At 36.9% G+C, this 25,647-nt stretch overlaps 4 protein-coding genes, 1 non-coding gene and 1 pseudogene across 5 annotated transcripts; 2 read left to right on the top strand and 4 right to left on the bottom strand.

Annotated features, from left to right (window-relative positions):
• Window positions 1-18: 18 nt before the first annotated feature.
• On the bottom strand, window positions 19-1,257 carry LOC111204295 (gibberellin-regulated protein 14). Its single transcript, XM_048752914.1, has 3 exons — window positions 1,207-1,257; window positions 295-871; window positions 19-203 (listed from the first exon to the last, which is right to left on the bottom strand). The coding sequence occupies exons 1-3, from the start codon at window positions 1,255-1,257 to the stop codon at window positions 19-21; spliced, it is 813 nt and encodes a 270-aa protein (XP_048608871.1).
• Window positions 1,258-2,688: 1,431 nt separating this feature from the next.
• LOC111204294 lies at window positions 2,689-4,183 on the bottom strand. The gene is made up of 4 exons (XM_022698656.2): window positions 3,773-4,183; window positions 3,562-3,615; window positions 3,249-3,308; window positions 2,689-2,916 (listed from the first exon to the last, which is right to left on the bottom strand). The coding sequence occupies exons 1-4, from the start codon at window positions 4,085-4,087 to the stop codon at window positions 2,788-2,790; spliced, it is 558 nt and encodes a 185-aa protein (XP_022554377.1). The 5' UTR covers window positions 4,088-4,183; the 3' UTR covers window positions 2,689-2,787.
• A 668-nt stretch (window positions 4,184-4,851) lies between these two features.
• On the bottom strand, window positions 4,852-7,052 carry LOC111204293 (UDP-glycosyltransferase 90A1). The gene is made up of 3 exons (XM_022698655.2): window positions 6,069-7,052; window positions 5,223-5,561; window positions 4,852-5,124 (listed from the first exon to the last, which is right to left on the bottom strand). The coding sequence occupies exons 1-3, from the start codon at window positions 7,023-7,025 to the stop codon at window positions 4,936-4,938; spliced, it is 1,485 nt and encodes a 494-aa protein (XP_022554376.1). The 5' UTR covers window positions 7,026-7,052; the 3' UTR covers window positions 4,852-4,935.
• A 3,469-nt stretch (window positions 7,053-10,521) lies between these two features.
• LOC106417090 (pyrroline-5-carboxylate reductase-like) lies at window positions 10,522-12,209 on the top strand. The gene is made up of 7 exons (XM_013857949.3): window positions 10,522-10,824; window positions 10,924-10,972; window positions 11,101-11,192; window positions 11,326-11,398; window positions 11,526-11,646; window positions 11,719-11,824; window positions 11,913-12,209. The coding sequence occupies exons 1-7, from the start codon at window positions 10,537-10,539 to the stop codon at window positions 12,099-12,101; spliced, it is 918 nt and encodes a 305-aa protein (XP_013713403.3). The 5' UTR covers window positions 10,522-10,536; the 3' UTR covers window positions 12,102-12,209.
• Window positions 12,210-12,506: 297 nt separating this feature from the next.
• On the bottom strand, window positions 12,507-14,174 carry LOC106418623 (annotated as a pseudogene).
• Window positions 14,175-17,754: 3,580 nt separating this feature from the next.
• LOC106418266 lies at window positions 17,755-21,759 on the top strand. The gene is made up of 2 exons (XR_007321093.1): window positions 17,755-17,896; window positions 17,977-21,759. It is a non-coding gene; the product is annotated as a putative F-box protein At4g21240 (transcript).
• The last annotated feature ends 3,888 nt before the right edge of the window (window positions 21,760-25,647 follow it).

Below are 25,647 nucleotides of genomic sequence, written 5' to 3'. Positions count from 1 at the left end.
CATCGTTAATAAAAAGGTTTAAGGACACTTGGGTCTGCCACCACGTGTCTTCATGTTGACGTAACAAGCTCCACACTTCTCCTTATTACCGTACGTGCCAGGAGGAACGCACTTGCAGCGGTAGCAGCACGTGACGCACGCTCTCATACATACGTTCTTCCTTGAGTGTTGGCCACATCGAGTCCCACATAAAGACACGCAATCTATACCGTCCAAAAAAGTAGTCCATTGTTACATTTTTTAATCAATTATCATTACACTATTACAAAAAAATATATTATTAGCTTAACTTACTAATCCGAGGTCTAACGGGAGGCGGTGTCGGAGGTTTGGACGGTGGCTTAACAGGTGGTGCATTGACCGGAGGTGATGGGATTGGGTTGACTGGTGGTTTAGCTGGCGGTGGTGGGGTTGGTTTGACCGGTGGTGCCTTATATGGAGGTATTGGGGTTGGTTTAACCGGCGCTGTAGGTGGTTTGACTGGTGGTATCGTGGGTGGCTTAACAGGTGGCGTTGGGGGTTTGTACATAGGTGGTTGAACCGATGGTGTTGTTGGTGGTTTAACCGTTGGTGTAGGGGGTTTGTAGGCAGGTGGTGGTTTGACTGGTGATAACGTTGGTGGCTTAACCGGTGGAGTTGGGGGTTTGTAAGGTGGTTGAACCGGTGGTGGTTTAACTGGTGTTGTTGTAGGTGGTTTAACAGTTGGAGGTTTGTACGTAGGTGGTGATGTGGGTGGAACCGGAGTGGTTGGGGGTTTGACTGGTGGTGTAATGGTCGGTGGTTTAATCGGAGTAGTAGGAAATGATGGTGGCTTGTATGACGGAGACGGTGGTTTGATTGCCGGGGACGTCGGTGACGTAGGTAAAGAAACCTGTCAATTGCATTGGAATACCAAGTTTAAAAACCTTTTTTTTTAGAAAAGCAGTTTTACCTTTATTATGTAATAAATAGTATATTAGCCTAACCAATGCTTAGAGTATACACATTTAAATAGTTAGAGCGGAAATAAGAAATTTAGAAACATACTAATGCATTGGACTCCTCTTTTGAAGCAGCAGAAACAACCTGCTCGGTGATTAATCAAAATATATAGTTAGTTGAAATGTACAAACACATAATGCGGGTAAATAGATACTATTTGAGGTCTATTTCTAGTCTTTCACACACTAAATAGAATTGAAAACATTAAAATTACTAATAACTTACATTGGTAAAGACTTGAAGAAAGGTGAAGACTAAAAGAAGCGAGAGAGCCATTCTGTGTGAGGTGAGGAAGTGATGAAGTCTCATGTTGAAGAGCAATGGCCTTTTGTGCTATAAATAGAAGTTCTTTCATTAAAATAATATTAATTCCTGTTATTATCCATAAAATACAAAGAAATAATTTTAATCCATACCAAGTGCTAGGCCCAGAGTAGTTATTGTATATGGATGCCAGCTTTGAACTTTCACTGCATCATAATTTCTCAGACCCCGAGGAACAACATATCAGATTCCCAAAATGGGTTGTATAGATAATAAATAGTACATGAAAAGGATAATTTATCATACTCGTCAGTTTTTTAATATAAATCGTTTTAAATAAAAAAATATGTTTTGAATTATATAACATTTTTGATTTTCTATGTAAAATTTATTAATATTTAATATTATATGACCAATGATAATATACTTTCTATTTTATTATTGGTTAATTTGTAGTTAGATAAATAATTAATAATATTTTTGTTTAGAAAATATAAAAAATTAATGTTTTTTTAATTTATGTGTAAAATTTTAAAACGAATTATATAAAAAAACGGAAGGAGTAATAGGTGAACTTTCCTTTTTATTCGTGTAGCAACTTGGAGTACTTTTACCAATACAAATAATTAATTTTATTAACTCTATGAACTATGGTGAAAATATTGGGATATGTTTGCGTACCCCAAGAAACCAGTGGAAGGCAATTTGACATTAATAAACTTGTTTTTAGGATAAACAGTAAATAGCATTCAATTTGCCCATAAAGCTGTGTCGCTTATATTATTGCACCAGTGAAAAACCCCTTGTCGTTTTATCTAGCTTTGCTAACATGCAGCAAAGTGATTTCAAATATCTACGTTATAGTATGCTTTTACATGTCCTTATAAAAATCTGAAGTGTTATCAAATCAAAGATGGACCAGAGCACATGGGTCATTTACATTGTTTCGATTAACTTTTTTCTAATAAATCGGAAACAAGGTAACAGTTAATTATAGCGAAGTCGACACGCGTAAAGATTTTATCATTATAGGGTCGTGCGTGATTACAAAAATAATTTCAGGAATGAATGCTTTCTTCTTCTTAATCATACCTTTTAAAACTGTTATTGTATGTGATAAAATAGATTTTACGACATCATAAACTATAAAATGCAATGTACAACTAATAGAAAAAGATACAGAAATGTATCATTACGAGAGATGCAAGTACAACAATGTTTGAGCTGTAATTCACTATATATTTTACTATGTACACACTGACACACAACCACATGCATTGTTTAAAGCATGGAACCCAAAAGTCTATAAAATTCTAAACCTCCATGCTTTGTGGGAACCCATTCTGACATATGAATTATTATATTTTCTTGTTTTTATATTTCTTCTTTTAAGCAAACGAAAATATTAAATTCCCACTTTTTCTAATCTACTACGTTGTCTTCTTGCGAGGAACAAATGAATTAAAGAAAGTGATCCTAACATTGAACATTAATGTGTTTGCTTTAATCACAAAATGGAGCAGGAGAAACATGATTCAATTATTAGACAAGAACCTCGTCTTCGTCTTCAAAGCTCAGATTCAAAGTTTGTAACTTAAAGCCAGCTCCTTGTATAGTCTCCACCAAGCTTGACGCCACTCCTGTTGCTTGAACCGTTGTTTGCTTTGAAAGCTTCAAATACACACACATATAACATAACACAAGTCAGATTCCATAGTCTAATCCAAACATTAAACACAGAGATGTTCTGATTTTCATGCAGCCATAACATAACTATTCCTATAAAAAGCCCTCAGCTTTTCAAGGTTCAGGCCCGATCCAACTTTCTTATGCGGCCCTGAAGACTAATCCCGTGGTTAACCACTACTAATATCTAAAACAAAACCCCATACTCAGCATACATCTATGCCATTGCCATACATATTCAAAGTCTATCCTTGTGTGTGCTTACTGCTTAGGCATGTAAAGGCAATGTATCAAGAGAATGTTGGATGTGGACATACCTCAACAACGGCAACACCTTCAGAAACTTGAACTTTTAAGTTGGAAACTCCATCTATGTCCTGAGAGAACAAACACGATTTGATATTTGCCTTTATTCAGTGCTATTAAAATCTAAACTTGGAGTTAAGGAAGAGCTAGAAGACATCAAGAGTAAAGTGAACACAGAGATTGGAGTGAATCTAAACAAGTAACCAAAATGGTTTTATATAAGCCAAGAAACAGAAGAGAAACAGATGCATTCAACAAAGATTCTCCTCTAGCTCTGAACAGATTCGCTAGTTCAGTGAGAGATCTTCTTGCAAAGCATTTTACCTGTAAGGCCTTTGTGACATTAGGAATAGCTGCTTCGTTCAAAGTTCCATCAGCCTTCGGAATCAACCCCCAAAAAAAGCCAACAATGGTCAGACTCAATATGAGGCCACACTTGAAATTGCAAGAGTGTAGTACTTAGCATGATCCTCAAGGCAATTTAAATACGGCTGTGCATTAATATTCGTTTCTAAGCTCTTATATAACAATGTACCTGAAAGAACATGGTGAGCATGTCTGAAGGAGAGACAGGAACAGAGACAGTCTCTTGCTGTTGTTGTTGTTGTTGCTCTTCATCTGCAATTGCAACGCCGTCTTCTCCTCCTCCTTCTCCAAGGCACGAAAGCTTCATCAACCCAAGGCGGCTCTGTTTCGTAAACGCAGAAAAGCTGCAAACTCTGCTGTTCCCGATGGGTCTGGTTCGAAAGGTGAGGTTTTTCGATAGAGGAAGAAGATGGGTCGAAGAAAGGTTAGGGCTTTTGAATGTTGAAAGCGAGTGAAAGCTAGGAGATGCTGCAATCGACGCCATTTTTGCTTACTACTACTAACCCAATCTTCTTCACTCGATAAGGTTACTCTGTTTCTCTATGCTCACATTATCCACCCGCATGTCCAAAGACATAAACACCCTCGAGAAATTCCAAAGCTGGGCCTCAAAACGACACGACTCCACTAAATGGGTCGAAGCGTGTTAAGTAGTTGGGCCATCTGAAGTAAAAGCCCACACATACACCTCAGCTGGTTAAGAGTAGAGTGGACATTGTGGGATTTTGTTGAACATCAATATCAACATTAACAACTTTATGGTAGGAAGGGACAACGTATTCTGGGGCTGTATAGTTAGTGTCAATCACGGCTGAGACATAATTAAGACCTTCCATGGCAACATCTCCATCTTTTGGATGAATGGTGGAACTCATGGCCGGTCTGGAGCATTGGCAAATGAACCGAATGTTTAGGACATCATGATTTTAACCGATAATTTTAGTTGTATATAAGGAGGTATTATTAAAAAAATTTGCATGAATAACAAGGATATGAAATTTTAAGTGAGTTTGGGGCATCAAGAAAATTTTGAAAATGTTGGACCGGCATTATGGAACGTAAATCGCTACATGTTTTAGCTTATTAGCAAAAAAGGCTTTCTCAATCTCTCCTGATATTTCTGTGAATTGAAATAGATCATAACGTTATTACTGTGACAACTGACAAGGCTCATAAACCCCACCGCTTTGTAGTGTCATTACTGTGAATTGAAAAAGATCATAACGTTATTACTATGAACAAGTCCCATACCAAACCAAATTACGTTCTAATTAATGAGTAATGAGCACCATGGTACAATCAGGTTTGGTTGTCTAGCGCTGCTAAATCTCTCTAGTTATCGCTTGACAATTTATTAACATCATTAGTCTCTCTACTCACACACAGTTTTTCAAGGAGTGAATTTAAATTCTTCCAAGACGAACCAGTCCCTTGAGCCAAAGCTTCTTTCGCCATTTCTGCATATTCTTTCACATTCTTCCTCACAGTCTTCCCCATATCTCCATCCATTAACTCTTTAACCTAAAATGGTACAAATAAAAAATGAAATAGTTAAAGACAAGTATAATTAGTGCCATAATCTAATATTAAATTCATTGAAAACAATTTGATATGTATACCTTTCGACTAAGTTCTTCTCTTGTCACTAGCCCTTCCACACTTCCATCTACCGTTTCGATCCTTACACCAACCTTTAGCTCTTCCACTACCAACTTCGCATTGAGTGGCTGTTCAGCCATCATTGGCCAAGCCAGCAACGGAACTCCAGTGCAAATACTCTCTTGCGCCGAGTTCCATCCGCAATGACTCAAAAACCCTTTGACACTTTCATGTGACAATATCTCCCATTGATCCACCCAATCTCTCACAATCATCCCATGATCTTTCACTCTCTTTTCGAACCCTAATTCTCCAGTCAATTCCTCCACGTCCACTCTCGTGACCCACAAGAAGTTAACCTTTGCATTAATCAATCAAAGGCCACGTAAATTAACAAAATAATGCATGTTCTGTCCATACATGCATTAATGAATACAACGGTGACAGTTAATGTCAACCACTAGTATGTTTTTCGCATTCAGAAATATTAAATTGTTCCTGAAAGTAAAATGTTTTAGATTTTTTCCTGTTCCACAAAGATAGATTTTCTATATTGTTAAAATATTTTTTTTATACTTTTGAGGAACATTAATTGAGAATATTTGAATTGATTAAATTTCATTGGTGGAAAGTTATTGGAAAGTGTATAATCAAGTAAAAAATAAATTAAATTATAAACATTTATTAAATTCTTAATAAGCGTGTATACTCTAGAAAATCTTACTTTCAGGAACAGAGGGAGTACAATATACTTGTAAATATTATTTTTTTAGCATCTACTAGTAAATTATTATTAGAACATGATATAATACTTTTTGTAACCATTAGTTATTCATATTTTGGCATCGACGGTTATACATACGTACCTTGGAATCTTCTAACCCTAATGCTATTTCCTTGAGCTGCTCTTTTGAAATCTCCGTCTGCGTTCCAAACGCCAAATATAAAACCGGACATTTGTCCTCTTGTTTCCGGTCCAACCAATGAATCCAACTCGGTTTATCACTTTCCGGTTTATCTGGATTCACCAAACACAAAGGTCCAATATACCACGGTTTGGGGCCATCGCTATCACGGAGCCGGAAGTCAACGAACGTTGATTCGAGCTCGTAAAAACTGTTAACTATGACTCCACGGCTTTTCCCCGTGGACACTATCTGGTCCATGAATAGCTCAAACTCTGGACCCGATCTATCCGGGTGGGTAAAAATAGGTGAGAACTCACACTTCTTAACCGATATCCATGGGAAATCCGGTACAGTAACCGGTTCGGTTTCGGATTTAATAATTTCCTGTTTAGTAAAGAGTTGGTGTACGTATACGGAGGAGAAGAGAGCTGACGCGTAGTTGTTCATGCCGTAGAACGCGAGGCTCGGGATACCGAGCTTAGCGGCGGAGTCCAGCGTCCACCAGAGGAACCCATCGGCGACGATGAAAGAAACGTGTGGAAGATTCTTGAGTGTTTCTTCGAAGAGAGTCTGGAGAGACTTTGTTGCGCGCGTGAAGGGCACGAAGAGCGACATGGAAGGGAGCTTGTCGGTGGTCTCGACGCCGGGAGGGATACCGGCGATGTTTTCCGGGAAAGGGAGGGAGATTATTTTGGTGGATGATGAGACGTCGGAGAGGAAGTTTGAGATGAAGGGGTGGTTTTGTGGTGTGGTGAAGACGGTGATGGAAATGGTTGGTTCTTTGCTTTGGTCACAGGGGGAGATGACACGGCGGTGACGGAGGAGGAGGAGACGGGCGAATTGGAGGAGAGGGATGGTGTGGCCCTTTGACATGTAAGGGCAGAGAACCACGTGATGAGGTGATGAAACTGCCATAGTTTTTGTTTTCTTTACGTTGATTTTTACAAGTCTATTTATAGGGCCGACTGACTTTTACTTGATTCTGTTTCCAAAAATAGTTATTACGTTTTTGACTTATGGTTCAAGAAAGTAAATATTAGTATAGTCGTAGAAAACATTTTTTTTTAACTTGAATGTCATTGTTTTTATGGTTCCAACATGCATGTAGCTAGTTATTGTTTTATGACTTGAACTTCAGAAAGTAATTTTTCATTGTAACATTCCATATGGATGTTTCTTTAGTTATTTTGCTGATAAAAAAAGAGGACATCAGAGCATTCTTTCGATGGAATCAGCGGTTAGACAGGTAATAAAACAGCACACAGAAAATAATCATTGTAGGAAAAAAAATCAATTCATTGTAGACTAGATCTGAACTGCCTTTGTTTAGTGAAAAGTAAAAACATATGAAGTGAAGGCTTGAAGCTATGAACTCAAGAAAATGAACATAGAAATTTACATGTTTGCAAATAAAAAATGAAACATTGAAAATGTGGCACCTAAATTGATATATGTTTTAATGATGTGTTCCACCTCAACTTCGTAATTTACTTTAAAATATAATTTAAGTAAGAAATAATTAATTTCATTCTATTTTTTATTTCATAATTGAATAAGCATGGATTTACTCCATAAATGAAGTAACAGTTTTGTTTTTTGTTCATCGCCCTATTTTTTACTCCAAAATATAATAAAATATGAATAAACACAACTTCATTATAGAAATACGAAAAATAAAGTTTTAGATCGGAGATACTCTTGATACAGTCACCCAAACTTTACTAAGAGTTCCAGTGGTAACATATAAATTGCGGAACAATTGCGCTGTGGTTCTAATAGTCATAAAAACATATAAATATGTATGCATATTTAGAGATTTTTGTTACTGGTTAACGGCGGTGTGGTTCGTAAACCATTCAGATCCTAAATGATTTATTAATATATGCACTTTTAAAAAACAGTGTTAACACATTAAGTGATAAATATGGGAGTAATATTAAAGAGTTAAGACTGTACCAGGCAAACGTTTTCTTTCATTCATTTACAGCTTTTTGGACACGTGTTTCGTATCAGTTTCTCTGGTAATAAAAGTCCATAGCGTGATAAATTTTACTCTAGAAACCCTGCTAAAATAATAAATTAAGGAACAAACTGAAGAACAAGAAATCTCCACTTATTCAAATTTGCCTCTTATAGTTGATATCATTTCACTCGGAAACTAATACAACTCTTACCTAGTAATATCATCCTACAATAGATTCAATTTTATGATTCCGTGCTTACTTTAATATAAATTTTATCATTTTATTATCTACTGTAAATGCTCTAAGCTAAACAACAAGAAAAAACATTTTACGTTACAAAACAAATACATGTGTGTTTGCAAGTGTTATTTATATATGAGGCGTATGTCAGTATGTGATACTATATTTAATGCATGGTTCATGGATTCAGGAGAAGGATAAGCGTTACAGACTAAATTTTGTAAACAAGCCGTCCTCGTTAGTCGTGTTTGGCCATGTGTCCTTCTCCTAAACTGAGCGTCTTAGGAAAATAGAGACGAAACTTGTTGCATTGCATCAAGGCGTTACGCAAAATTTTGTCGTATACACATTTTTTCTTTCTTTCTAGAAGTTAATTCTTGTCAAACCTCATGGAGGATACTATTAACTAGCTCGTTATTTAATTCAATAATTCAAATAAAAGATGGAATAAAAAATTTCTAATAACTCATATGTTATTCAGCAATACTGTATTTGATTAGAAAAAATAATGCCGGAAATGAAATTTTGACGTTTTCATAGATTTCATACATTGAAAAAACAGTATTAGTAGTGTACGTGATTACTTATTCTATATTAGGCCTTTTCTTAGCATACTACTGTAGTCTGTATATGTGTATAGCTAAACAGTGAACTAATCCAAACCGTTAGAACCATATTATATAAACTAACATATTATATAAACTAAGCTGATTATTGTAAAGAATATGATAAGATTATACCAAAGATTAAAAAAAATGATATAACTGCAGAGTCAAGATATTATCTCTTTCCTTAACTCAAAATACGTTCCGTAATGCGACGATTCGATAACCTAATGAGTCCCAGGATACAACTGCAAAAATCTTCTGATTTGCGTCACTCTATCATAAACCTGACGAATCTAATTTTGTGTATATTCTCATACTCAAAAGAAAATCAAAGAGAAAAGAAAATAATGAAGAATTGTAACCCTTTTGCTTGGTGTCAAAAATAGGGCTGGGTTCGCGGGTCAATCCGCCCCGCATGACCCGCCAACCCGCGGATCGACTCTGTTTTTTAAACTCAAAATTCCGACCCGCATAACCCGCGAAAGAAAAATCGTAAACCCGCACCCGCCCCGCTAAGATTGCGGGTAACCCGCGGGGCCCGCAGATAATATTAAATTTAATAAAAAATTATTTTTATTATCAATTAATTACTTTTTATAATAAAAATTATACATTTATAATTTAAATTATATAATTTTCATTAATTTATATATTTTTTACATATTTTTATTTTTATTTTTATGTATTTTAAAAAAATTTAGAAAAAAAATAATATTTTTTTTTATTTTGCGGGTCGGCGGGTACCCGCGACTCAAATTTGGTTGACCCGCACCCGCCCCGCTAAAAATTGACTCAACCCGCACCCGCACCCGCATGCTGAAATTTGTAAATCGATCGATCCGCACCCGCCCCGCGGCGGATCAAACGGGGCGGGACCCACGGGTAATGACCCAAATTCCCAGCTCTATGTACAGGGCTGGGTTCGCGGGTCAACCCGCCCCGCACGACCCGCCAACCCGCGGATCGACTCTATTTTTTAAACTCAAAACTCCGACCCGCATAACCCGCGAAAGAAAAATCGTAAACCCGCACCCGCCCCGCTAAGATTGCGGGTAACCCGCGGGGCCCGCAGATAATATTAAATTTAATAAATAATTATTTTTATCATCAATTAATTACTTTTTATAATAAAAATTATATATTTATAATTTAAATTATATAATTTTCATTAATTTATATATTTTTTACATATTTTTATTTTTATTTTTAATTATTTTAAAAAAATTTAGAAAAAAAATAATATTTTTTTTTATTTTGCGGATCGGCGCGTATCCGCGACTCAAATTTGGTTGACCCGCACCCGCCCCGCTAAAAATCGACTCAACCCTCACCCGCATCCGCATGCTGAAATTTGTAAATCGATCGACCCTTACCCGCCCCGCGGCGGATCAGACGGGGCGGGACCCGCGGGTAATGACCAAAATTCCCAGCTCTGCTTGTGTACAAGACTCTGATTTAAGGTGTTCGTGTCGTTTTCTCGGTTGGTTTAGACAGAAAAAATACGCCATGATGTTCTACTGTTCTTTGCATGAACGACACGATTGTATAATTTTTAAAGCGGGCCGTTTCTTATAAGTTTGTATCTTTTGTGTTTTATTGGGCCTTGGTAAGCGAATGGGCCACGTGATGTGCACGTGCACGCTTCAACACTTTGTCACTTTTAACTTGAAACCAGTGGCAACCCAAATCCGTTACTTTCCGATGGAGAAACATCAGATACCGATGGAGTACTTGACGGTTGGGTTCATCGGAGCTGGAAAGATGGCGGAGAGCATAGCCAGAGGTATCGTCGCCTCTGGTGTGCTTCCTCCGCATCATATCTCAACCGCCGTTCACTCGAATCCCGATCGCCATGAAGTCTTCCAATCCTTTGGCGTCAATGTCTTCTCCAGTAATGAAGAAGTAAGCCGATCTCTCTCTTTAACTTTGTCTATACAACTATCATGAACGTTAGTGGTACGTTGTCGCCGTGTTAAACTGACCATCTTCAATAATGGACAGGTCGTTGAAGAAAGCGATGTTGTGATTTTCTCTGTGAAACCTCAAGTTGGTATGTTTGTCTACCTCTCTGTCGAATCACGACCGAATTAAAAGAAAGCTGTTTAAGATCTATGATCTATGAATTACAGTTGGGGAATATCTTTGTACTGATTTAAAGCTGTGCCTGTTGTATTGCAGTTAAGAAGGCCATCACGGAGTTAAGGTCTAAGCTCACGAAGGATAAGCTTCTGGTTTCAGTTGCAGCTGGAATTACGCTGAAAGATCTACAGGTTTGCATTCTTTTGTATAGAAACAAATGGTTATTATCACTATCAATGGCGTTGCAGTGTTAGTTTCTAGACTTCCGTTTTTGGTTGAAACGCTGAAAGATCTCTTCTTCTTTTTTTTTTCCTTTCATGCTAGGAATGGTCTGGCCAAGATCGGTTCATAAGGGTGATGCCTAACACACCAGCAGCAGTTGGTGAGGGAGCTTCAGGTCGTTTCTCTAAGAGTCCCTATTTGTGTTTTTTTTCTTCTTCTTCTGAAATTGCGTGTGGTTGCTTTTCTCTTTGAAATTATGATATGCATACGGTTGCTGAAAATTATGTCTTTGTGTAAAACAGTAATGAGCCTCGGAACAGCGGCAAGTGAAGAAGATGGAGCACTTGTTGCTAAGTTGTTTGGCTCGGTGGGGAAGATGTTTAAAGCCGATGAGAAAATGTTTGATGCTGTTACTGGTCTCAGGTACGTAACGGTTTCTCAATGCTTAAGTTGTTCAAGTCGCCCACTAATCAACTAACCATGCACACCATACAGTGGAAGTGGACCAGCATACATATTCTTAGCCATTGAAGCTTTAGCTGATGGGGGAGTAGCTGCTGGTTTACCCCGAGAACTCGCACTTGGCTTAGCTTCACAAACGGTCAGTGAACAGACCCATACAGCTTCTTTATTCATTTTCTTTTCTTGTTTGTGTGGTATTGAATAACTGAGGTGTTGGTCTCTGGCAGGTTCTTGGAGCTGCAACCATGGTGAGCAAGACAGGGAAGCATCCAGGTGTGTTGAAAGATGATGTTACTTCACCAGGCGGAACTACTATAGCCGGAGTTCATGAACTAGAGAAGGGTTCTTTCCGTGCAACACTTATGAATGCTGTTGTTGCTGCAGCTAATCGAAGCCGCGAGCTCTCGCAGAGCTGAATTATTAGAGAATGTTGCCCTTATTGTTTCACCCTCCTTGGTAGAGGTGAAAGCTATGTATTTTGACTCTATATTGTTCTTATTTCTAATAAAAGTCAACTTCCGGTGTTGGGTGGGTGGATCCAAACTCGGGTTGGAAGCTTGTAAATGACTAAGGTGGATTGACTTAGCTAAACTATCTAATACAATTAGTCAAGGCTTAATCTAGGGAAAAAACTCCGACAAGGAAGATGCATATATACAAAAAGTAAAAAACAATAATGTTGCGAAGAATCAGACTTGAATCGTCACAGGGTACGACCAAATTGCATTAAAACAAAATACTCGGACTATCTAACCAAACATTGGTATGAATATATACACATAAGAAAAGAAAAAAAAAAAAAAATAGATGCAAAACACTGATGAAGACTCGAGACAAAAGAAGACTCGCAACCAGAAAAATAATAAAGATTTTTAATAACCGATTTTCACTCTCTTTACCGGTCCATAATTTGCCAATTTGGTTGATCATGGCCGGAGAATCCCATGTAACCGTATGATCCGTAGCAAACTTTTAAAAAAAATGAAAATGTAGTAGAGAAGGCTTATAACTATGATGTAGAAGATGAACCTGTAGTAACCATCCCCTCCCTAGCAGGCATTGCCACAACATTGGTGACACGAAGAACGGCTTGTGCGCTTAGAGCGGACAGCTTTGACTGGCAGAAGATTTCCCATGTAATTGGCTCTGCCTCTGAGATTTGCTCTTCCTCTGGCGATGATGATGACGATGTCTCTGGTTTGATGAGAGGATGAGATTTTTCGTACACGGTCTGAAGCTCTAGTAGGACAGTCCGCGCAGCCTCCCGAGATTCAGGGAGCTGATCACTAAGCTGAGACGCAGCTGCTTGAACTAATTTGTCGATTCCATACTTTTTAATACCTTCCACGCCCTGGAACATGTATAGCATAATCCAATGAGTTGTTTGAATTGTTACATAACACGTGATGCCTTAGAGATATATCTGGAAAGGAGCTTGTATTACCAGTCGAGGTACACTTCGGGAAAAGCATAACGATGCTTTTGCACGGATCCGAGGATTCCTGTTCTTGAGACAGGGTTGCAGCTTTGGTAACAGCAAAGTTGGGGAAACGTATTTGGTCATTGATGTTAAAGCCTTCTCTGCTGCCTCGCAGACAAACCTTTTATCTTGCGAAGACTTGAGGAGGAGTTGAGTAAGCTGAGAGAGTATGAAACGTTTGTAAGAACAACAAGTAAAATCCAATCAACGAACACAATAAAGAGAATGAATAAAGAGCTACCAGAGAATCCAACAGATCTGTTATATGGTCGTTGTATGCACTGAAGATGTCTGCAGACGTCATGCACGCCGTTTTACACACCGCACTTCTTGGATTTTTCAGTGATTTCACGACGAGTGGGATCACTTTCTCGCTGTGAAATGGGATATCATCATGAAACTTCCATTTTACAATCTACTCTAAGAGATAATAAAGAGAAAAAGGCTTACAGCAGATGCAGCATTGCTTCCTTGTGGAATATCGAAAGGCGACGAACGTTATTAAGAGCATCACAGACAGATACCCAATCCTTTGAGTCCAGACCAGCTAGAACCGACTGAAAGAAAAAAAAATGAGATCAATCAAACTGATTCGTCTTGCATAAAAAAAAAAAAAAAATCATACTTCCAATCTCTAAATACATAGATACACCAGTAAACAGCTTCATATCACAGTTATAATAACCTATGGGTTATACTAATGAAAAATGAGATTTGATGAAACCATAACACATAAGCAACAAACAGGAAAAAAAAAAATACCTTGAGAACTGCATCAGCATCGTCTACGTTATCCAAGTTCTCGGACTCAATGTATTCAACTTCCACGGTAGCAGCTTTCTCTGCCTCGGGCTTCTCTGATTCTCCAACGCTAGGAGGCAAAGCAACAGAGCTTGGTAATGGTCCATTCATTTTGCCAACACAAGGCTTGGCTAAAATTGGTTTACATTCACTCATCTTCTCAGTTAAAGGAAAGAGTATTCAAATCTTTTAACGTATTACTGGCCATATGTGAAGTTACCTGCGTGAAAAAAGTAGAAATAAGTCACCTAAGAATAGTTATTAATCAATGGAAGATTAATAATCTACTTTGCACAAACACATTCTCTAATTTCTTCACACACACAGCTTAGAGGATACTGAATCTTCGTAGTAATACATTCACACTAAGCCTAGACTGAGACTGAGTTCTAGCTCATCAACCTAACAATAGATCCTCGAAATTTCACACAGATCTCGATGAATTCAAGTGAATAAAGCCTAACTCACACCGGAAAAAAACATCAGATTAAGAATCTATCGGAGTAAGTCTACTTGTCAACTTCACAGACTGCTGAAATAAGATCAAAGCGGAACGATTCAACAGAGGAATACGGCATAGATCTACATTTCGAGCTTCGAGCAATTTACCGTTAACAACAATAAAACACGATCTCACTCTCAGAAAGATCTCAATTCGTTAGCAATTTTTACCGGCGAATCACGCGTCGGCGAAAACGTAGGAGCTTCTGAGTACGATAGGGAAACGCCGTGGACTCGGAAGTCGCAGACCTTCAAATATAAATTAAGGAAAATCCCATTTTGGTTATGCCTCATGCTCATTTTTACTATGAGAAGAGAAAATGATGACATGTTTTAATTTTTATTATGACATATTATAATGTACATTTTCAATTCTATTATATATTCACTATTAATGAAAATGATAAACTAGTAATTGAATTGTAAATATATAAATTTTTACATTAACTTAGAACAAAAAATAAAAATATGTAACTATTTATATTGTTCAAAGTTAATTGTAAATATATTTGTTAGTTAAGTGTTTAAATTGTACCTTTATTCATTAATTGGTGGTAAAAATGGTCAGCCTAAAACACTGTTTATTAGAAACTTGAGAGAAAGATCATTTAAAATTAAAGAACTTGCAGTTGCGGTAGTGTCTAATTTTTTTTATTTAAAATTAAAATCTCTGATAGGTTTTTTGTTTTTCAGACCATAATTAAGTTACATGGAAGACCGCATCGTTGGACAAGGTTCATTTGGAATCGTTTTTCAGGTGGTGTTTTGATTACATACATTTAATAGTTGATTTTACTGAGCGGAGAGATTGGTGCAAAGACTCAAAGTTCGTTAACTTTGTTTCATGGGTCTTGTTACTTGTACACAGGCAGAGTCTTTAGAAACAACAGAAACTGTTGTAATTGCTCTAATGTTGTGTCCCTCAAGCATTGCTTTTTCTCAACGACCAAGAAAGATGAGTTGTATCTCAATTTGGTCCTTGAATACTTTCCTGAGACTGTCTATCGCGTCTCAAAGCATTACAGTCGGGCTAACCAGAGGATGCCCATGATATACGTCAAACTCTATACATATCAGGTAATGATGTTCTCTCACTCATCCCATGAGAATATGTTCTCATAATTTAGAACACTAAAGAAAATAATAACAATAATAATAAAGTTTTTTTTTGGTAATCATGTTAAATCCATTGATTACATGCAGTTACTATTTCTTATTGTGTGTTTATAGGTTCTTGGAACACCAACTCGAGAGGAAATCAACTGCATGAATCCAAACTACACTGAATTCACAAGGCTCATCCTTGGCACAAAGTAATTAAGCAAACTATTTTCACACTCTCTTTTTTTATTTGTAAATAGATGATATCATCGAACATAGAATTTAATCAAACTTTATATGTTAAAATGGATCCACATCACACCGTTGGTGCTGCCGCCGCCGATAACGTTAACTTTTTTATGGGCCGGGTCGTAGACAACCTCGATACGATATGTGCGGGGGGTGAAGTCCACGTCGTTATCTTCGGTGGCAGTGAGCATTAGCCTTCCCCCTTCTTTGGTGAATTCCAAATCATTCCCAGGGAGATCAATCCTAAGCCTGCTCCCCGGGAGGTCAATCCGAAGCATAATCCCATTTCCCTTCATAATCTCTATCATCCCTTTACACCCGCTTTTGACGAAGGGATTCTCACCTGCCATAATTATTTATATTATAAACGTTACAAGTCGTTTACTGTATACGTATGAATTACATGCAACTTAGCTTCAACTTTTATGTCTTTTCATGATGAGCCTTTTGATGTATATAATATGTTAATGGATCTAAAATACTATAACTCAGAGGACAAGTCGTTTACTGTTCAACTTTTATTTATTTTCATGATGAGCCCTTCAACTTTTATGGATCGAAAACGCGAAAACTCAGAGGACATGTGATGATCTTCTCGTTCTCTTAGTTTGGAAAAAAAAAAGGAAAAAAAAAAAAGAAAAAGAGGGTGAATGAAAATGCATGATTGGTGAGACGATCGCATTAAGGAAAACGTATTCTCCATTTTTACTCGAATCAAAAGAAATTTACAAACGGTTTGATGTATTCATAAAAAGCGTAAAATGTGTGAAGCTGGTTGATCAGCGTGTACGATGCAACGGTCGGGTCAAAATCAATAGCTCGTCCTAAGAGAAAATGAGAACTTACACGTCGTCAGTTGGTTGTCCTGCAAATCAATACTAGATGATCCGGCACTTCAACCGTGATAGTACTCATTTTGAGAAGTTTTCCTTTTGTTTTTTCTTTGAGGATGCTATATGCTATGATAGAGAGATGAGTGAAAATGAGTTTTCGGGGTACATTTATATATAGTAGAACTATATATCTAGTACCAACTACAAGTCTTCATTCTTACAAAAACCAAGACAGGTTGTTGAGGGCTTGGAGTTGCAAGAAAACAGTTGGTTAAAGTGCATTCATAACTTGTGTTTGTAGGAATTACTAAAAATGTTCATACTGAAAGTCTCTCACACACACACACACACACAAAAAGAAAAGGGAAAACCAAATCGAGAAGAAGGTTCGAAGAGTTGGTTAAAGCGCATTCTAATTTATGTTGTAGGTATTACTAAAATGTTCATATATACTGAGACTCTCTGTCACACACACACAAAAAGAAAAGGGAAACCAAATCGAGAAGAAGGTTCGAAGAGTTGGTTAAAGCACATTCTAATTTATGTTGTAGGTATTACTAAAATGTTCATTTATACTGAGACTCTCTGTCACACACACAAAAAAAGAAAAGGGAAAACCAAATCAAGAAGAAGGTTTGAAGAGTTGGTTAAACATTCATAATTTATGTTTGTAGGTATTACTAAAATGTTCATATATACTTAAACTCTCTCTCACTCACACAAAAAAAAAAAGAAAAGGGAAAGCCAAATCGAGAAGAAGGTCTGAAGACTCTGAACATGTACGTAGGCAAAGACCAAAAAGGAAATATGAGTACACGAACCAATAAAAATACATTAAACAAAAACGTTGCATGAAAATAAAATAACATGTTGTTGAGCATTGAACCAATCAAATTAAACTCAAACGTAATAACCACATGATTCCAAATATACCTACCAATCAAATTAAACCAAGTGTACCTGCCATGTTAATCATAAAAATTTCTGAATTAGCAAAATCTTAATAACAAAATGAAAAGGAAAAAAAGCATTAAATTGTATGTACCAAAATCCTATATATATACGCATTACTCATATTCATCGATCTATATCACTAATATCTTTTCTTAAACAAACAAAAACACAATGTTTTTCCCTAAATCTGGTCTAGAAAAAAATGAATTTTCCAGCAGCTCCGCTGAAGAGCCAAATCACTTTGTGATTGATCTAGAGGAGGAAAATGATATCGTAAATGACCCTGCTGCGCGTAAGTTCGATCTGCTGTCAAAATCTCTTTCTGTTTTCTTTTTCCAAAATGTTAAATTGATTTACATTTTGGTTTGTTAGATTTCAATCCCTGTGTAACACAAGGTAGCCGAAAAGCATATGCGATAAAGGCGGCCACTGAGAGGAAGATTGTGGTGAAAATCGATATACCCGGTTGCACGAAGTTGGACACATTCGATATCCATCTCAACAAAGTTCGGTTTACCGCGAAGGAAGTTCAACCTGGTGCGGTTGGCTTGAGTTTCAAGTTTGCGGCGAGGGAGTACGACGGCTCTATTCTCTTCAAGTACAAGGCGTACAAGAACAACGACATCACCTACAACATCACTTACGGCGTCCTCCGCGTAACCTTCTCCAGCACCAACTAAGTTACTATAATTTCTATAGTTTTACATTTATCTAAAGAAATAAAAGTCGGCGGCATGACATGCTTAGTATTTATAATAAACAAAAGTTAATTTAATATCTATGGTTCGTCGTGTGGATTGAGTCGAAATGGTTTAGTTTTCTATTGGACTGATGAATGAAATCGTCGGATTGCTTGTATCCCTTGCTTGATAAACAAAAGTTAATTTTAAGATTTTAAAACACAATCAGAAAAGCATATTCTACGCCTCCTACTCCTTATACTTATGGTAAAAATTGACTCACCCGACATACTTTGATCCGTTCTATTCCATTGCGAGTTTAATATATTACTAGATTTCGACCCGCACACCCGTGCGGGTGTTTATTTTTATTTTTGATTCAAAATAATTATTTGTTTTTATAATTAGTAAATATATATTTTAATATTTACCATATAACTAATTATATATTATTATATTTAAACAAATTGTATCGTGAGAAGGTTTGTTGGTCGATATTGACCAAATGCTTGTGATATAGAAAAGGTTTGTTGGTCGATATTGACCAAATGATTGATATATTATAATAATTGGAGTTATCCTATTCAAATGATAAAAAAAAACAATTCTTAGTTTTTATGCTCACTTTGTAATCCGAAAAATAACGAACTAATAATATATTATTTGTTGAATTTTCATTGACTGAATATATGATAATTATATGGTTTATGTTTGCCATAGGAAGGTTAAAAATTTATAGTGGAGCAGTGTACGATTATGTTTGCCGTACGAAGGTTAAAAATTTATAGTGGAGCAGTGTACGATAATAAGATGCCATTCTATTTTTGGTGTGATTCCAAATTTATAAGAGTTTGGATTCCTTAAAGGAAGAGGTGATGAATAGTTAATATTTTTAATTAATTCTGGTTTTAGTAATATTATTGAATTGACGTTTGTTTGGGTTAACTACTACGTACGGTTTGGTTAGTTATTTAAATTAGATTTAAATGGTTTGATTTAAGTGTTAAACATGGTTTAAGCTAGTGGCATAAACTTGTAATATTTAAAGAAAACTGAGGGTTAATTTTAATTTGTACTCCAGTTTCTGGATCAGATATATGACTAATTCATCTTTTCGGATTTATTGATATATGTTTTCAACCATTTAACCAATTTGCTATATAAATATGCTTGGCCTTTCACCATTGACCCATTATGAGCTTAACTCATTAGAGTCGTCGGCTGGATTGGGTTGTATTAATCCACTATGACTCTCCTTTCACACACACACACAACAAGAAGGTTTGTCCAAAAGCAATGATGATACTTGCACTATTTGAGAAAAAAAAAAGAGTTTCTTTTGATTAAATAATCATTAAAAATACTTAAGATAGACTAGGTAATTCTTAAAAATTATATAAAAAAGTTTAATATTATACTTATAAACTTTTATGGGAAAGTTAGCTTACATTATCAAAAAATAAAAATAAATTGTAATCTAATTTAGATTAAAGACTAACCCCTAAAACTTATAAAAAATCTGTTCAGAAAATCTAACATATATGATATACCTATAAAATACTTTTCATAACAACACCAGTAAAAGATTTCTTATAGATTTAGTTACAGTTAAATCTATAAAGAAATAAAACTATAATTAACATATTTTGAAAACAAAGATTTGATACATTCTTTAAATTAGATTAGTACATTAATTTATACTATGTCAATATCAAATTTTATAGAAAAGATCTCTATGTATACTTACATAATTGTATAATGTCATTATAAAGAGGTTTAAACGGACAAAGAGATCATTGAGAAATTAAAGTATGGGCTTAAAACTAGGAGTGATGAAAAATAAAGAGGACAAGAAAAATTATGAAAGAGATGGTGAGTGTGATATTCCTCATGATCTCATGAGGGAGATATTACTGAGACTTCCAGCGAAATCATTGCTAAGGTTTCGATGTGTATCAAAGTTATGGTTCTCTACCACTACAGATCCAAGTTTCATTAATTCGTTCGCCACTCAGTCATCAACTCGTCCGTATCTTGAACTCTGTTTTACAAAAGAGGACAACTGGTTATTTTTCTCATTAGCGCAAAAGTCTTTATCTCATCATCATATGGACCATATCACCCTCCCAAAAGAAGACCGGTTCATCAATGATTTTGAGTCCATACTTGGCTTGATCTCCTTCCAATATTTAAATTATTTTGTGATCTGGAATCCTACCATAAGACAACATGTAACCATACCCAAACCCAAAGATTCATGGCATACAAGAAGCTATTTAGGATATGATCCTATTGGAGATACATATAAGCTACTTTGTATGTCAAATACTTCTGATTCCAGACCTCAAGTTCTTACATTAGGAGCTCAAGAATCATGGAGATTGATTAAAAACAGTCCTATGCATTACAAGACGAATAATGGAAAATACATCAACGGGTTCATCTTTTATGAAGCGTATTTACGATATGAATATTATGGAACTCTTGTTGATCGTGGATGTCCTTTGTATATTTATCGCGAAGGTCTAGATAGAAAAACCATAATGCGTTTTGATGTGAGGTCTGAGGAGTTTAAACCAATCCAAATGCCCCCGCATTTTAGTCACAAAACAAGGCATGCTCTGGTAAATTACGAGGGCAAAGTGGCACGTATTTGTCAAGAATCATCTTTTATAATTTTATGGATCCTTGAAGATGTTGACAAAGAAAAATGGTCATACAAAGAGTTCCATGTGCCTTTTCCCCCAGAAGATCCAATTGAAGCATGTGACTATAGTATAAATATACTATCACAACAAAACGAGAACTACATTCTAAATGGTATCGATGATGACACTGGTGAATTAGTGAAATATATTCTAAGTGGTATTAATGATGACACTGGTGAATTTATTTTCATACCATTAACAATGTGGTGTGGTGACAAAGAGGCGTATGTCTTTTGTTATGATCCAAAGAAAAAATGTACGAGGAAGATCAGATTTGAAGGAACTGGGTACGTTGACAATTTTAAGCGTGGTTATAAACTCAAACAATGGGTATTTGCTTATTGTTTCCCTAATCATATTGAGAGTCTTGTGTCTCTCAACAACCTAACTTTCCCTCATTAAATATTTTATGTGGAGTTATTCTTCGGTTCACCTCATAGGGCAGTGGCAGAGTCAGAACTATTTTTAACTGGAGTTTTAATATGTAAATTTAATATTAAAATTTAATATGTATATATTATTATTACAAAAATATTTTTTTTTACAAATTTAATGGAGACATATGAAAACTTATACATAAATTAGTAGAGTCAAATGCTATATTTTAACTAAATATTGTAATAACTTAAGAAAAAAATTGACTAATTTTTTTTCTCCAATCTGAGTGGGGTCATCTGATCCCACAATCTCCTATCTACCTCTCCTCATGTTCTAAGTTCATTAATGAATCTTTAGGTTCATTAATCAATAAAATTTCATTATTTTATTTTTGATATATTTTTAAAAAAATATATATATATATTGTCAAGTTATATTTAAAAATATGTGTAAGTGTAAATAGACAGAAGTATGTGTAGATGTAATTTTTTCTATTATTTTCCGGGTATCATGCAAAATTAATCTAATCCTTGTTGGTAACTTTTTTTTTTTGAAAAAGGGCTTTCAATTAAAATGCATAAGAAAATACAAGTATGAGGTTTAACTCACAAGTTTGGAAAAGTTTGCAACAAGCATAGAGTTAGAGAAACTCTAGAGGAAGATTCACATTTGAATCTTAGAAGGACAGAAACAAAAAGACACTAACTAGTGATTGTGGTTCCCTCGGCCACGACGGCCTCTTTTACCTCTTCCACTAACATTTGTCCATTCCATATCTTGAAACTTTTGTGTTGGTTTTATTTCCCTTCCGCCTCTAGTTAAGTTATAACCAGAAGACTCTCCAACCACATCAAAACCAGCTCCTTTTCCATAAGTAACCGGAATCTCCGATTCTCTATAGAATTGTTGTTGATTGTGAGTGGGAGGAGTGGTAGGGTCAATTTTTTGCTCATTTGCAGAAAAGCTAGGGTCTTCCACAATGATAGATTGTGATGGAATGGCTTCCATAATAGGTGAATTAGAGGGAGCAACATTTGCAGCTGCTAACATAGGGATAGTGACATCAATCTCTGAGCAAGAAGTAGAATGTACCTCATGCGAATCTGTGAAAGGAGTGACAACTGCAGCCTCAGAAGGTGTAGTAATCAAAGACTTTTCTGGAGTCTCAAGTTCTTGTTGGGTAGAGAGCGAGCCCGAACATGGCTCCAAATTTTCGACAAGTGTACTGAAGGAATTCTGTGCCAAATGAACTATATTCACCACTGGAATCTCTTCGTTGGTAACCTGAGGTTCCTTAGTAACAGTAGCAGAATCATGAGGCTTAGGAGGCAGTAAACACCTTTTCTCTTTATGGCCAAGTGCTCCACATCTATCACAAGCACTTGGAATCCAAGAATACTCCACCTCCACTAAAAAGATATTGCCTTGCTTGTCATCAAGCGCAATTAGCTTCGGAAATGGCTTATCTAACTCAACTTCAACTAAAATTTTTGCTTCTCCCATATTTGCTGGATCTAAGCGAGGCTTGTGCGTAAGCATTGGCTCTCCCAAACCCGATGCTATGTGACTAATGCCTAACCTAGAAAAACATGAATCTGGGATATTCTTGAGGTTGACCCACACTGGTAGCGTAGAAATCTCTGGGATTTTGAAAGAGGTTACCGGATTCCAAGGAGACACAAAGAGGAGGCAATCATCAACATGCCACACACCTCGCTGGATAACCCATTTACGAGTATTTTCATGAGGAATATGGAACAAAAACGACGAATCCCCTAACTTTCGGCAGGTTATCCTACATTCTCGACCCCATAACCTATTCAACACAGCATGAATAAGACCTCCAGGCGGGCTAGAACACCTATGAAACTGTCCTACAACATATTCTTCCTTATTCTCAGGTCCTAGCTTAAGTACCTTGGAGGGGATTGTCACTTGAGGAGTTCCATCCAGTCGGTATGTTGGTTCAGTGGCACGAAATAAGTTTCTAGAAGATTGGTTCATTCGGGCAGCCCATGGAAACCGAAGACTACCATCTTCCTTGAGAGCTGGAGGTGGAATTTTATCTACCGGCATTTGCGTCACTGATTTCTTAGGAAACATCAGATGACCCTTCTTCTTAGGACCGTTGACAATAGCTTCGCTAATTGAAGGCCAGAATGAATCTATTTGACTTTGTAGCATCTCTGTATCTCCGAACCTTGGAGTTGCAGGTTCTGGAGGAGTCGGTGGTGGCGTGAAATGAAGTGGCTTTGACCACGCACCCAAGGAGCGAATAAAGGTGGGACCTTTATCTGAATCGTCATCACTCGCTTCTTCATCAGTCTCGTTATCACCCGCTTCTTCTTCTATGGTGTTAACAACACTGGCAGCAGCATTACTGAGAGGCCCAGAGACAGGAGGAAGAACGATGGCCGGAGAAGGAGCTTCTTCATCGATCTCGTGGCGGAGTTGGTCAACCAAATCCGTCGGCGGAGGAGTCATTGGATCTTCGATCTGGGGAGAGAGAGGCTTCAGTCGAGTCTGGAAAGTCGACGGAGGCCAGAGTCGACGGTTGTGCCGTCGATTTGATGCAGAGGAGACAAGGGTTTGAAGTTCGCCGCGAGAGAGAAAAAGGGTTGAGCGCGTGTTCTTTCCTTGTTGGTAACTTGTTCCGAAACCGGTACACAAATTAACCAGCAAAACCGGCTTTCTGATATTGACACGGTTAAACCGTTTCTCTGGGCTTGACGCTCGAGATCAATTCTGCTAAGCGAAAACCAGACGACAGAAAAAAAAAAAAAAAAAAAGCAACACAAGAGGAGGAGAAAACTCGAAAACGAAGAAGACGAGAAAGCGATACTCTCGTGCTACGAATTCAAATGATTTGTTTTCCTTAGCAGATCGATCGCAATTTATCTATCTCCGCCGCTGTTTTCGCCGTAATTGACGGCGGTGTATACAGTCTCTTTTGCTTGTGCGTGACATCAACAGGAGAAGTCATCTTAAGTAACGCCGTTTCTTTTGATCGCAATTGAGTTCAGCGTCGTTTCTTCTCCCAGATTTGCGTTTGTTGTTTATCTCGAATTCGTAAGGAGTTATCGAAAGAGTTTTTATCTTCTCTTCGTAATTTATACTTGCTGATTATAGATTCATTAGGTTATATGCGATTGATGATATCTTCAGGTTTGTTCTGCGTAAAATGCTGGCGAATTGGAACTTACGGTGTCAAAGGTTGCATAGTATAGAAAAACTATAAAGTCTGGTTCAGAGAAGAAGTTTCCTCTCGATGCAATAGACTACAAGTTAAACGAAGAGATTGGAGATGGTGTTAGTGCCACTGTGTACAGAGCTTCATGCATACCGCTTAACGAGGTAGTTCCTATCAAGGTTCTTGATAATATATGAGTAGAAATTGAATTGTGATTTTTTTTATTTGTCACTGTTAATGTGAATGAGTAGAGATTGAATTGGTATGTAGGAATGGGATCAGGAGAGAGGTGCAAACAATGAGTCTGATCAACCATCCGAATTTGTTACAAGCTCATTGCTCCTTTACCGCGGGCCACCAGCTATGGGTTGTGATGCCTTACATTGCTGGAGGATCCTGTCTCCATATAATAAAGTCTTCTTATCAAGATGGATTCGAGGAGCCTGTTATCGCTACTTTACTCCGTGAGACTTTGAAAGCTTTGTGTATCTTTATGCTCATGGACATATCCATAGGGATGTCAAGGTATATGGCTGCAATAATTCCCTTTACTGCGGCGAAGGTCGTTTTGGTTTATTGTTGAGTGATGAGGATGCATTACCAATACATATGGCTTCCTGTGCTGGCTGGAAACATATTATTGGACTTCAACGGTGCGGTTAAGTTAGCAGACTTTGGAGTATCAGCTTGCATGTTCGATACAGGAGATAGACAACGTTCCAGAAATACATTCGTTGGGACTCCATGCTGGTACTTTTTTTTTTCTTCCAACTTTAGTAGTGCCATGTTCTCCTGGCATATGTGAATATACATCTTAGACATTATTTATGATTCATATATGTTTTACATAGGATGGCTCCTGAAGTCATGCAGCAACTACATGGATATGATTTCAAGTAAGTTGATACGCTGTAAATTCTAAACTCTGCATTCAGGCTAAAACATTGCCTCCCTTCATGGTATCACTTAGGTGTATTGTCTGATACATTTCTTCCCTGTCACAGAGCAGATGTATGGTCATTTGGAATAACGGCACTTGAACTTGCACATGGTCATGCCCCATTTTCCAAGTATCCGCCAATGAAAG

This window comes from Brassica napus, chromosome C3 (assembly GCF_020379485.1).
Source record: "Brassica napus cultivar Da-Ae chromosome C3, Da-Ae, whole genome shotgun sequence".
In the NCBI taxonomy this organism is placed as follows: domain Eukaryota; kingdom Viridiplantae; phylum Streptophyta; class Magnoliopsida; order Brassicales; family Brassicaceae; genus Brassica; species Brassica napus.
Note: the sequence above shows the minus strand (reverse complement) of the source record. Positions and strands in the feature narration are given on the sequence as shown.